The sequence below is a fragment of the Nerophis ophidion genome, linkage group LG29 (genome assembly GCF_033978795.1).
Source record: "Nerophis ophidion isolate RoL-2023_Sa linkage group LG29, RoL_Noph_v1.0, whole genome shotgun sequence".
Taxonomy (NCBI): domain Eukaryota; kingdom Metazoa; phylum Chordata; class Actinopteri; order Syngnathiformes; family Syngnathidae; genus Nerophis; species Nerophis ophidion.
This window is the reverse complement of record NC_084639.1, coordinates 9,871,286-9,884,622: the sequence shown is the minus strand read 5'-3', so window position 1 is coordinate 9,884,622 and position 13,337 is coordinate 9,871,286. Positions and strand designations below refer to the sequence as shown.

The 13,337-nt window shown below is 41.0% G+C and overlaps 1 protein-coding gene across 2 annotated transcripts in view; it reads left to right on the top strand.

Moving 5' to 3' along the window:
* The window catches only part of LOC133546255 (solute carrier family 4 member 11-like), a 112,568-nt gene extending 99,825 nt beyond the window's left edge, over positions 1-12,743 (top strand). For both annotated transcript variants that reach the window (XM_061892168.1, XM_061892169.1), the window contains 4 exons: positions 1,413-1,586; positions 5,992-6,187; positions 8,954-9,123; positions 12,610-12,743. In XM_061892168.1, the coding sequence (XP_061748152.1) occupies positions 1,413-1,586; positions 5,992-6,187; positions 8,954-9,123; positions 12,610-12,676 (607 nt within the window). In that variant the 3' untranslated portion in view covers positions 12,677-12,743. The remainder of the gene's footprint in view (positions 1-1,412; positions 1,587-5,991; positions 6,188-8,953; positions 9,124-12,609) is intronic.
* Positions 12,744-13,337: the final 594 nt, after the last annotated feature.

The following is a 13,337-nucleotide window of genomic DNA, read 5'->3' as shown; positions in this document are numbered from 1 at the left end:
GGTGCGACTTATACCTATGAGCGACTTATGTGCGAAATTATTAACACATTGCCATAAAATATCAAATAATATTATTTAGCTCATTCACGTAAGAGACTAGACGTATAAGATTTATCGATTAGGAGTGACATATTGTTTGGTAAACGTATAGCAGGTTCTATATGTTATAGTTATTTGAATGACTCTTACCATAATATGTTACGTTAACATACCAGGCACCTTCTCAGTTGGTTATTTATGCGTCATATAACGTACACTTATTCAGCCTGTTGTTCACTATTCTTTATTTATTTTAAATTGCCTTTCAAATGTTTATTCTTGGTGTTTGGTTTTATCAAATAAATCTCCCCCAAAATTGCGACTTATACTCCAGTGCGACGTATATATCTTTTTTTCCTTCTTTATTATGCATTTTCGGCAGGTGTGACCTTAACATCGAAAAATACGGTAATATTAAATGTACAGAATATACTTTGGAGAATGGACTTCTACGGTATCTCCTTTCAGCTGCTTTTTTGTCAAACACAACATCAGCAGCTTTTCCATACTTTTATTCTAACCTTGTTGGCTTCAGTACGGTGCAGACTAGCAGTGACTCGCTGGAATCATGTGTTTGATGATTTTTTTTTCATTTAATTCAATGAATATCACTTTCACTTTGTCTTTTCAGCACTGTCCTTCACACCGTTCCTCTTTCCCACGCTAGGGAAATAATCAAAGTTATTCAGATCTCTAGCTAGAAGCTAATGCGAGCCAGTAAACCGGATGTTTTGAGCAGATTTTACATTTGCTACAACAAATAATGGCGGGGATGCTTGGAACTCTAATTTTACGCACCTTCAAAGAACCCCTGCGCAAAGTTTCCTAAAAAATAAAATTTTTGCATCTTTGAGCTGTAATTTGACCCCTTTAAAATGCGTCAAAACTCACCAAACTGGACACACACATCAGGACTGGTGAAAATTGCGATCTAAAACAAAATCAAATCCCAAAACTCAAAATTGCGCTCTAGCGCCCCTAGGAATAAAACACAGACGAAACTGCCTGTAACTTCCGGTAGGAATGTCGGAGAGACATGAAACCTCTATGTAGGTCTCACTGAGACCTACATTTTTATAATTGACATCCTTCAGCAAAAATCATCAGGAAGTTGGCAAAAACCCCTTCAAAACAAAATTTTCCTTAACGCCTATCCGGGTTTGGGTCGCGGGGGCAGCAGCCAAAGTCGGTCCCGTCCATCGCTGCTTGCAGCTTTAATTTTTTGCTTGTAACCTAAGGCGCAACAATTAGCTGAGAGGCTGCTCTTATCTCAAAACACTCTTAAGTTGAGGCACCAGCGTGACCACCACCTGTCTTGCAAATGTTGGGAAAAAAAAAACTAACCTTTGAACCTTGTCCATTGTCTGTCCCAGGCTGCTCAAGGGCACGGCATTCCACTGGGACTTGGTGCTGACGGGCCTCATCAACATCCTCATGTCCTGTCTGGGGTTGCCATGGATGCACGCCGCCTTCCCGCATTCCTCGCTGCACGCCCGCCAGCTGGCCAAAGTGGAGCAGCACGTGGAGGACGGCCACGTCTACACCACGTGCGTCAAACCTCAAGCCTAAAAAAAAAACCCCGCCAAAAATCAAGCAACCTTAACACACTTATGCTTGATCAGGATCAAACTGATTAAATATAAGCAATATACAGTGGGGCAAAAAAGTATTTAGTCAGCCACCAATTGTGCAAGTTCTCTCACTTTTAAAATGATGACAGAGGTCTGTAATTTTCATCATAGGTACACTTCAACTGTGACAGACAGAATGTGAAAAAAAATCCAGGAATTCACATTGTAGGAATTTTAAAGAATTTATTTGTAAATTATGGTGGAAAATAAGTATTTGGTCAACCATTCAAAGCTCTCATTGATAGGAGGTTTTGGCTCAAAATATCATGATACATGGCCCCATTCATTCTTTCCTTAACACGGATCAATCGTCCTGTCCCCTTAGCAGAAAAACAGCCCCAAAGCATGATGTTTCCACCCCCATGCTTCACAGTAGGATGGTGTTCTTGGGATGCGACTCAGTATTCTTCTTCCTCCAGGCTTTTTTTGGTTATTTTTTATAATATAGCGTTAACAAAACATCTGTATTTTTATAACATAGCGTTATATTTTTATAATATAGCGTTATATTTTTATAATATAGCGTTAACAAAACGTGTGTATTAATCGGACAAATTAACTTGAGGATATTCCTGACGTAAGAGGAAACATGACCCCGGAAGTAAATGGGGGGTGGGAGTTTTTGTAGGGGGGAAGAAATTTGGCGTGACAATGCCTCAAAACAGCAGCTTGGAATTTTGGACATGCTCTCCCTGAAATCATCCTAATACCCACTACAACTATGGGAAATACTATACTTTGACTTTCACAAAGTGCATTTTTTTTTTTTAAACATGCCTCAAAACAACAGCTACAACAACAATGAAGGCACACGGCTTCAGTCCAGAGTATACCAGAGCATACTCGGTGTATATAGAGTTAGCGCTGCAAGGGGTTCTAGGTATGTGTGTTACGGTGCGGATGTTCTCCCGAAATGTGTTTGTCATTCTTGTTTGGTGTGGGTTCACAGTGTGGCGCATATTTGTAACAGTGTTAAAGTTGTTTATACGGCCACCCTCAGTGTGACCTGTATGGCTGTTGACCAAGTATGCCTTGCATTCACTCTGTGTGTAAAAGCCGCATATATTATGTGACTGGGCCGGCACGCTGTTTGTATGGAGGAAAAGCGGACGTGACGACAGGTTGTAAAAGACGCTTTAAGGCACGCCCCCAATAATGTTGTCTGGGAGTCCCCAATAATGTTGTTCGGGAGGGGGCATTGAAATTCGGGAGTCTCCTGGGAAAATCGGGAGGTTGAAACCGATACCGATAATTTCCGATATTACATTTTGAAGCATTTATTGGCCGATAATATCGGACATCTCTAATCACAGGTGTCAAACTCAAGATCTGGCCTGCCACTTTATTTAATGTGTCCCACAAACACCTGGAAATAATACACGTCGAAGTCATTCTCTCCATTTTGATAGAAAAAAAACACATGTACTGCATGGAATTTCATACATTTTAAACGCGAATATTACAATCCAATCCACTTTATTTTTATAAGAATTAAAAAAAAAAAGAATACGTGTTGCATAGTAGGCAAAATACACTTTTAGAAGCAGAATAAAACTAAGGACAGTCAAGTGTGAGACATTCAACTTTAAGAGAAAATATCCGATATGTAACGGATGCACTTCAACATCTGCTCGATTTCAAAGCAAATTATCCATCAAATTGTTGAAATATGACAATAGATCCTGGTTGGATTTTGTTTTCAGCATATAACTGTAAATTGGACATTCTACCACCAGATTTTTAACAGTAAAATTTTGGTGACTGACTGTTTTTTTTTACATAAAAATCGACGGTCATTTTTACCATGTATTACTGTAAATATTTTTTTGTGCTTTTTTACGATAAAAAACTGGCAGCTCATTCGCCAGAATAAAATAAAAAATATATATATTTACAGTAATGTAAAAATCCACCGTAAATTATACAGTGAAGTTCTGGTGAGTAAGCTGCCATTTTTTCACAATAAAAAACAGTGGTGCTGTTTTTCCAATATGTTGTAAAAAAAAAAAAAAAAAACATTTTACAGTAAAATTCTGGTGGCTGATTTGCCAGTTTTTTTTTTTTACTCTAAAATCTACATATCTTTTTTTGAAAGTGTCCAGAAAAATATGCAATAGGCAAATGAATATAAACTACATTGCCAAAAGTATTTGGCCACCCATCCAAATGATCAGAATCAGGTGTCCTAATCGCTTGACCCGGCCACAGGTGTATAAAGTCCAGCACTCAGGCATTGAGACTGTTACTACAAACAGGTGTCCATCTGTAAATCTAATGGACGAGTCTGGGTTTGGAGGTTGCCAGGAGAACGGTACATTTTGGACTGCATCGTGCCAAGTGTGAAATTTGGTGGAGGAGGAATTATGGTGTGAGGTTGTTTTTCAGGAGTTGGGCTTGGCCCCTTAGTTCCAGTGAAAGGAACTTTGAATGCTCCAGGATACCAAAACATTTTGGACACTGCCATGCTCCCAACCTTGTGGGAACAGTTTGGAGCGAGCCCCTTCCTCTTCCAACATGACTGTGCACCAGTGCACAAAGCAAGGTCCATAAAGGCATGGACAACAGAGTCTGGTGTGGATAAACTTGACTGGCCTGCACAGAATCCTGACCTGAACCAGATAGAACACCTTCGAGATTAATTAAACGGAGACTGAGAGCCAGGCTTTCTCGACCAACGCCAGTGTGTGACCTCACCAATGCGCTTTTGGAAGAATGGTGGAAAATTCCTATAAACACACTCCGCAACCTTGTGGACAGCCTTCGCTGAAGAGTTGAAGCTGTAATAGCCGCAAAAGGTGGACCCACATCATATTGAACCCTATGGGTTAGGAATGGCAGGTGGCCAAATACTTTTAGCAATATAGTGTATATGCTGTTAAAAGCGACCCTGTGAGGGGAGCCATAACTGCTACGTGGCTCTCAATGAAAATGACTTTGACACCCTTGCTGTAGATCAGGGGTCTCAAACTCAATTTACCTGGGGGCCTCTGGATGCAGAAACTGGGCCGCGAGAAAATATTTCTTAAAAAAATCTAACATGCACTTTTTAATGAATTCACCTTCTTTATATGGCTTTCACGCCGTAACAACACACTTGCCAACTCTTGCGATCTTTCCGGCAAACACCCGAATATCAGTGCCCCTCCCGACATTCTCCCGGGGCTAACATTGTCCCGGTTTTCACCCGGTTATCAGAATTAAGGGTGTGCCGTGATGGCAGTCTTTAGCGTCCTCTACAACCTGCCGTCTCGTCCACTTTTCCACCATACAAACAGTATCCCGGCTTACCCACATATCATATGAGGCTTCTGCAGAGCCACGGAAGTGACTGCAAGACATACTTGATCAACAGCCATACAGGTCACACTGAGGGTGGCCGTATAAACAACTTTAACATGGTTACAAATATGCGCCACACTGTGAACCCACACCAAACAAGAATGGCAAACATGTTTCGGGAAAACATCCGCACCGCAACACAACATAAGCACAACAGAACAAATACCCAGAACCCCTTGCAGCACTAACTCTTCCGGGTTACAATAGGAGGCGAGGTTGGGGAGGCGGGGGTGTATATTGTAGCCCGGAAGAGTTATGGCTGCATGGGATTCTGGGTATTTGTCCTGTTGTGTTTATGTTGTGTTACGGTGCGGATATTCTCCAAAATTGTGTTTGTCATTCTTGTTTGGTGCGGGTTCACAGTGTGGCACATATTTGTAACAGTGTTAAAGTTGTTTATACGGCCACCCTCAGTGTGACCTGTGTGGCTGTTGATCAACTATGTCTTGCACACGCTGGCCGCGTCTCTGAAAGCCAAATACAGCATGTGGCTAGGCTGGCACGCCGTTAGAACAGGTTGTAGAGGACTATAAAGGCAGTGCCTCCCCGGTGCCCCCTTAAAGTTTTTATTGGGCCGCACCAACAATAAATATTTACATCAAGGTGCGGGCCGCAAAATAATTTTTCGCTGGCCGCATGTTTGGGACCCCTGCTGTAGATGTTTTCCACGTTTTGCGACCAGAGACCCCCTTCCTCCCACACACATAATACTGTTACAACTTCATCTAAGTTAGTCGAGGTATAATAGTGAACTTTTAAAGTAAAATTAAGGCACTTTTTCAGATTTCCACAACAGGTCTGCCAAACCCTGCAGACAGAAGGTGGCAGAAAAACAAACAAACCCACGCCAGTGAAAATATTTACTCCTTTTGTCTCGGAATGTCGATAATGAGCGTCTCAAGGATGGCTTGAAGTAAAAAAAACAAAATAAAAAAATCCCTGACAAAGCTTTGTTTTTGTTTTTTTCCTTGATGCCTACCAGTATCGTCAGCGTGAAGGAGACACGCCTGACCTCGCTGGCCGCCAACATCCTGATCGGCCTGTCTGCCTTCATGCTGCCCATTCCTCTCCAGTGGATACCCAAGCCCGTCCTCTACGGGCTCTTTCTCTACATCGCCGCCACGTCGCTGGACGGGAACCAGATGGTGGACCGCATGGCCCTGCTGATGAAAGAACAGGTGCGTAAGACGGATGGATGGCAAGGCGGCCTGTCTGGACATCATTTTTCATGTGCATTGATTAGCGGGCAGTAAATTAACAACACCCACCCGCTGGCGCCCCCATGTGTTGTGCTCAAAATGCAGGAGCCATCAACATTTTGAACCTCCATTTACAAACCTAATTGGTTCTTGAAGATGGTTTGCAAACCCAAAAGTTTGTATAGTGAAACATTTCCCCATAAAGAACAATGTAAACGTGAATACCGTAATTTACAGACTATAAGCCGCTACTATTTTCCTACACTTTAAACCCTGCGGCATATAAGACTGTGCGGTTAACTTACAATTTTTTGTTTGCCAACGGCCAAAATAAAAAGTTAAAAAACAAACAAATCAGTGTTTCCATCAGGTCAGGCATCTATTTGTGGTGGTGTGGTCGGGCGGCGGGGGGGCGGTTGTGGTAGCGGCGACGGCGATGACCAAGAAGAACGCGGAGTTGGAATATAATTACAACACTTTATGTACATATTTATATACATATTTATATAATATGTAACTACAAGCTCCATTCACAGACAGAGTCCCATTGCTTTTATGAGTGGTTGAGCGAGTTAAAAGCCGAAAAAAATATATATATATTTTTTTATTTTTTATTTCCTTCCTTCCTTTTTCTACCGCTTATTCCCTTTCGGGGTCGCCTATTTTTATTTTTATTTTTTTATTTGTGGCGGCAGTAATTCTTTCGTGGCGGGCCACCACAAATAAATTAATGTGTGGGAAACCCTGCAAATACACCGAGAGGGTTTGGGTGGAACGGTACGTGTATTGTGTATTTGTATTGAACTGTTTCGGTAGGGGGGGTTTCGGTTTAGTTCGGATGTGTACCGAACGAGTACACATGCTAGCAGCGACCGGGCTACGACAACATGTAAAAGCCAGAGTTGGAAGACCCTCCTGCCTAGTTAAGATCTCCCGTTTGGGAACACTTTGGCTGCGCGATACAACAATGGAGGACGGAGGTTTGCCGAGATTGTTCAGCAGCTGCTTCTGACAACAAGTCAAACATGTGTTGCACCTTTCCTGCTTCCGGCTCCCAGACCGTAGTCGAGCAGCGCAGGAGAGACACTCTTCCAGGGCTGATGTATTCTTGGGTGCAACGCCCTTCATTCTACTCCAGGGTAAATGAACAGTCCGGCGATTAGTTGCAAATCGTGGCTTTATTGAGATCTTGCACACAGCCAATCCCAACAAAACACCAGCCACTCCCGCACTCGCACTAAACTCCCTCACCTCGCTCGCCCACACACTCACTGGCGTCACATATTAAAGGGCCACACACACACATACGCTACTCTCATAACACATGCTAACCCATTTGAATAGTCACCACCGCATTCAAGCAGCCTCTCCTCGGCGAGTCAGGCAGGGCTAAAGCAATAACAAATGTTTTTATAGCAGCAGATTTAAGTCCATATTGGCCAGACCTACTCAGTGGCCTAGTGGTTAGTGTCCGCCCTGAGATCGGTAGTTTGGGAGTTCAAACCCCGGCCGAGTCATACCAAAGACTATGAAAAAATGGGACCCTTTGCCTCCCTGCTTGGCACTCAGCATCAAGGGTTAGAATTGGGGGTTAAATCGCCATAAATAATTCACAGGCGCGGCACCACTGCAGCCCACTGCTCCCCTCACTTCCCAGGGGGTGATCCAGGGGATGGGTCAAATGCAGAGGACACATTTCACCACACCTAGTGTGTGTGTGACAATCATTGGTACTTTAACTTTATATTGCATTAAAAACTAGATTTTGACCCACTTCTATGGTGGAAGAACAATAAGCCCATATGTCCTCTTACTGGCAAGATAGCCAGGCTAATAAAAGTCTCAATCAATCAATCAAAAAAAGCACTTTATATATAGAAAGGTTTTGTTAAGAAACCATATTTAGTTTTTATTTTATACATGTTGACCACAATAACCCTGGCAATGAACCCTGTGTGTATACGTATGTTTTTGATTGAAACTTTTATTAGTAGATTGCTTAGTTCAGTACATATTCCATACAATTGACCACTAAATGGTAACACTCGAATAAGTTTTTCAACATGTTTAAGTCGGGGTCCACGTTAATCAATTCAAGGTTATGCCATTGTTTACAAATTTGGTAAATAAATTACCAAAAATATGTATATTTTGTAGTTTTCTTTTTGTACCGAAAATGAACCGAACCGTGACCTCTAAACCGGGGTACGTACCGAACCAACATTTTTGTGTACCGTTACACCCCTACAAGAGGGTGTTTGGTTGTTTGTGCTATGGCGCCATCTTTTGGACGAGTTCACTCACTGCAGTATCCTTCCATTTACCGGTAGTCCTTAAAAGTGCAGTAACTAGAGTGGGGCGTTTCTACTCTAATGGATTCTTAAGTCATCAATCCAAACAAAATTTGTAAGTTTTACAATAGAACCAAAACAATTATTACTTACTAAAGCGTCCCGTGTGTGCAGGAGTGTTTTATGGATATTTGTATGAGCTATCGTAATGTAGTCAAGTTAGCGTCATTAGCATTAGCTAATATGCCAACATGTTTCCGAATCTCTGTGTTAGTATTAACACTGAGATTAATTAACACGGATATATGAACACAACAAGCTTAGCGCTAAAGGCTGCAGTATTATGCTGCCCTCAGTCTCCCATTGGATAAACTCTTGTCTCCTACGATGGTCATATGCATACTGTCCAGTATTGGTCAATGGTTTTCTACTTTTTTTTTTAACCCTCACGTAGACCGCCTATCCCCCGACCCACTACATCCGCCGTGTGCCCCAGAGGAAGGTCCACTACTTCACGGGGATACAGATGATCCAGCTGGTCATCCTGTGTGCCTTTGGCATGTATCCCCTGCCCTACATGAAGATGGTCTTCCCCCTCCTGATGATCCTGCTCGTCCCGATCAGGTGAGGACACCTTTACAGCTTTTAACTTGGTGGGTGTCAGCTGACACAAATGGAAATGGGACTTGCACTATTTTGACAAAAGTAATTGGCCACCCATCCAAATGATGAGAATCAGGTGTCCTAATCACTTGGCCCGGCCACAGGTGTATAAAATCAGGCATTTGGGCATGGAGACTGTTTCTACAAATATTTGTGAAAGAATGAGCCGCTTTCAGTGATTTCCAGCGTGGAACTGTCATAGGATGCCACCTGTGCAACAAATCCAGTAGTGAAATGTCCTCACTCCTAAATATTCCAAAGTCAACTGTCGGCTTTATTATATGAAAATGGAAGAGTTTGGGAACAACAGCAACTCAGCCACCAAGTGGTAGGCCACGTAAACTGACAGAAAGGGGTCAGTGGATGCTGAAGCGCATAGACTTTTTGCACAGTCAATTGCTACAGAGCTCCAAACTTCATGTGACCTTCCAATTAGCCCACATACAGTACGCAGAGAGCTTCATGGAATGGGTTTTCATGGCCGGGCAGCTGCATCTAAGCCATACATCACCAAGTCCAATGCAAAGTGTGGGATACATGAGTGTAAAGTAAAGCAAGTCGCCACTGGACTCTAGAGCAGTGGTGACGCTCTCTCTGGAATGATGAATCACGCTTTTCCATCTGGCAAACTGATGGACCAGTCTGGGTTTGGATGTTGCCAGGAGAACGCTACATTTCGGACTGCATTGTGCAGAGTGTGAAATTTGGTTGAGGAGGAAATATGGTGTGGAGTTGTTTTTCAGGAGTTGGGCTTGGCCGCTTAGTTCCAGTGAAAGGAACTTTGAATGCTCCAGGATACCAAAACATTTTGGACAATTCTATGCTCCCAACCTTGTGGGAACAGTTTGGAGCGGGCCCCTTCCTCTTCCAACATGACTGTGCACCAGTACACAAAGCAAGGTCCATAAAGACATGGATGACAGAGTCTGGTGTGGATGAACTTGACTGGCCTGCACAGAGTCTTGACCTGAACCCGATAGAACACCTTTGGTATGATTTTTTTTTGGGGACGCACGCGTCAATGGATAGGCAAGTGTTTATGTGCGTGTGCATAATGTTTGTGTGTCTATGTGTAAGCTGACCTGTGAACAGTTTGTATGAATGGACATACCGATGTTTGCGTCACGTGTGTGTAAATGGTCATGCGCTCACGTTACGTTTGTGTACAGCAAGCATTTATTGGAAAAATAAAAAACATACCCGATCTTCCCAAAGTAAATACACTAACCAACGTTTGAATTATCAGTGTGTAAGTGGACTGACGGATCGCTTTGGGTAAAAGTACAGACAATTGTTTGACTTACGATCACAAAAATCTAAAGGGACAGATGTTTGCATTCTTTGTGTTTTCAAAAGAACAGATTTACGTTCAGATCATTCGTATGCAAATGGTTAGACAAAATCTGTATTGTGCGAGTATATAAATGGACTGCAGATACGCATGTACATTATCAGCGTATGCGAACGGACACACGGACGTTTTGCATTGTGTCGTTTACATAAATGGAAATACCGATCTTTGCGTTACGCTATGTATGAATAAATGTTTGAATAAGAACGGACTGTTGACTATATCAGACATTTTCATTATTTCGTTGAAGTAAATGGACAAACAGACCTTTGCATTATTGTTTATGTAAATGAATAGACTAAATTTGCATTGTGTGAGTATATGAAAGGACTGTTAGGCGTTTACGTTATCAGAATATTCAAATGGACAGACGTGTGCATTGTGTCGTTTGCATAAATGGAAAAACAGATGTTCGCGTTACGTGTATGTTCGAATATGAAAGGACTGATGAGTATATCAGTGTATGTAAATGGACAGACGTTTCCATTATTTCCTTTAAGTAATTGGAGAAACAGACCTTAAATGGTTAAAAATGTTTACACCAAATTTGCATTGTGTGAGTATATAAGTGGACTGTGGAGGCATGTACATTATAAGCGTATGCGAATGGACACACAGACGTTTGCATTGTGTCGTTTACATTAATGAAAATGCAGATGTTTGTGTAACATTATGTGTTACGTTATTTATATGTTGGTCCATACACAGATAAATATAGTGATCAGTCTGTTCATATTCAGACATTGTCAGAAATTTCCATATATCCTCATGTAAATTTGCAGTACGTGTGTAAATGGACAAACTGAAATGTCCATATATCCTCATGTACATGTGCCGTACATGTGTGTGTAAATGGACAAACTGAAATTTCCATATATTGTCATGTAAATTTTCAGTACGTGTGTGTTGGTAAATGGACAAACTGAAATTTCCATACATTGTCATGTAAATTTTCAGTATGTGTGTGTGTGTAAATGGACAAACTGACATTTCCATATATACTCATGTAAATTTGCAATACGTTTGTGTAAATGGACAAACTGAAATTTCCATATATCCTCCTTTAAATTTGCAGTGTGTGTGTAAATGGACAAACTGAAATGTCAATATATCCTCATGTAAATTTTCCGTACATGTGTGTAAATGGGCAAAGTGAAATGTCCATATATCCTCATGTAAATATGCAGTGTGTGTGTGTGAATGGACAAACTGAAATGTCCATATATCCTCATGTAAATGTGCAGTGTGTGTGTAAAAGTACAAACTCAAATTTCCATATATCCTCATGTAAGTTTTGGCGGCTGTGTGTGTCTGTGTGTGTAAATGGACAAACTGAACTTTTACATTATTTCCTCTTGTACATTTGCAGTACATGTGTGTGTGTGTGTAAATGGACAAACTGAAATTTCCATTCATCCTCAGGTACATTTGCAGTACGTGTGTGTGTGTAAATGGACAAACTGATCATTTACATTATATCATGTACATTTCCAGTACGTGTGTGTGTGTGTGTGTGTGTGTAAATGGACAAAATAAAATGTTCATATATCCTCATGTAAATTTGCAGTGTGTGTGTGTCAAAATGGACAAACTGAAATTTCCATATTTCCTTATTTAGAATTTGCAGTGTGTGTGTAAATGGAGAAACTGAAATTTCCATATATTCTCATGTAAATTTGCAGTACGTTTGTGTGTGTAAATGGACAAACTGAAAATGTACATTATATCCTCATGTAAATTTGTAAAATGTGTGTGAGAGACAAACTGAAATTTCCATATATCCTCATGTAAATTTGCCATACATGTGTGTGTAAATGGACAAACTGAAATGTCCATATATCCTCATGTAAATTTGCCGTACATGTGTGTGTAAATGGACAAACTGAAATGTCCATATATCCTCAAGTAAATTTGCAGTATGTGTGTTTGTGTGTAAGTGGACAAACTGAAATTTCCATAGATCCTCATGTAAATGTGCAGTGTGCGTGTGTGTAAATGGACAGCCGTGTGTGTCTGTGTGTGTAAATGGAGAAACATGTACTCGTTAGTATCCATGTATATGCCAGTGTGCCAACCTTTGTGCCGTTTGTCTGCAGGACCAGCGTACTTCCGCGGGTGATCGAGGCCAAGTACCTGGACATCATGGACTCGCAGCACATGTGAGCAGAAAGGGACGATGCAAATCTCCACCACTGACTCTTCTTCTAAATAAAATTGGTACGACATCTCCTGCAGCGTAATCCAACTCTCACATTCTTCGCCAGCGAGCTGGGGGACAAAAAGCGAAACAAAAAAGTTAAACAAACCCTCAAAATTCAAAAATAAAAAAAAATAAAAAATGTTTTCGTGTTTCGTTTGTATTTTTACTTTGTCTGTAAAAAAACAAACAAAAAAACATTTTTGTAAACAATAATAATGCATTCTTGTACTGGACATTTTTAACATATAGCAATAAATTATGAATGAGTTTGAGACAATCTTTTTTTTTTATCAACCTGCGACCCCGAAAGGGATAAGCAGTTGAAATGGATGGATGGATAGTCTTATTATAATAAAGCATTGGTTCAGTGGCAATTATTTTGACTCGGGGGCCAAAATTAGAGAAAAAAAATGTGTCCGGCGGCCTGATTTTTAGGGACACTAATACAAAACCTCACAATAATGTCTGATTGAATGCTAAAAACGTTATGACAAAAAAAAACAACGAATGGCATTTAAAAAAAATGTTCTACTGAATAAGCAACCTAGAATGTACACAATGGGGCATTTACAATATTAACTATGAAGGATAAAACACTGAATATTGACAACATATGAGCGTCAC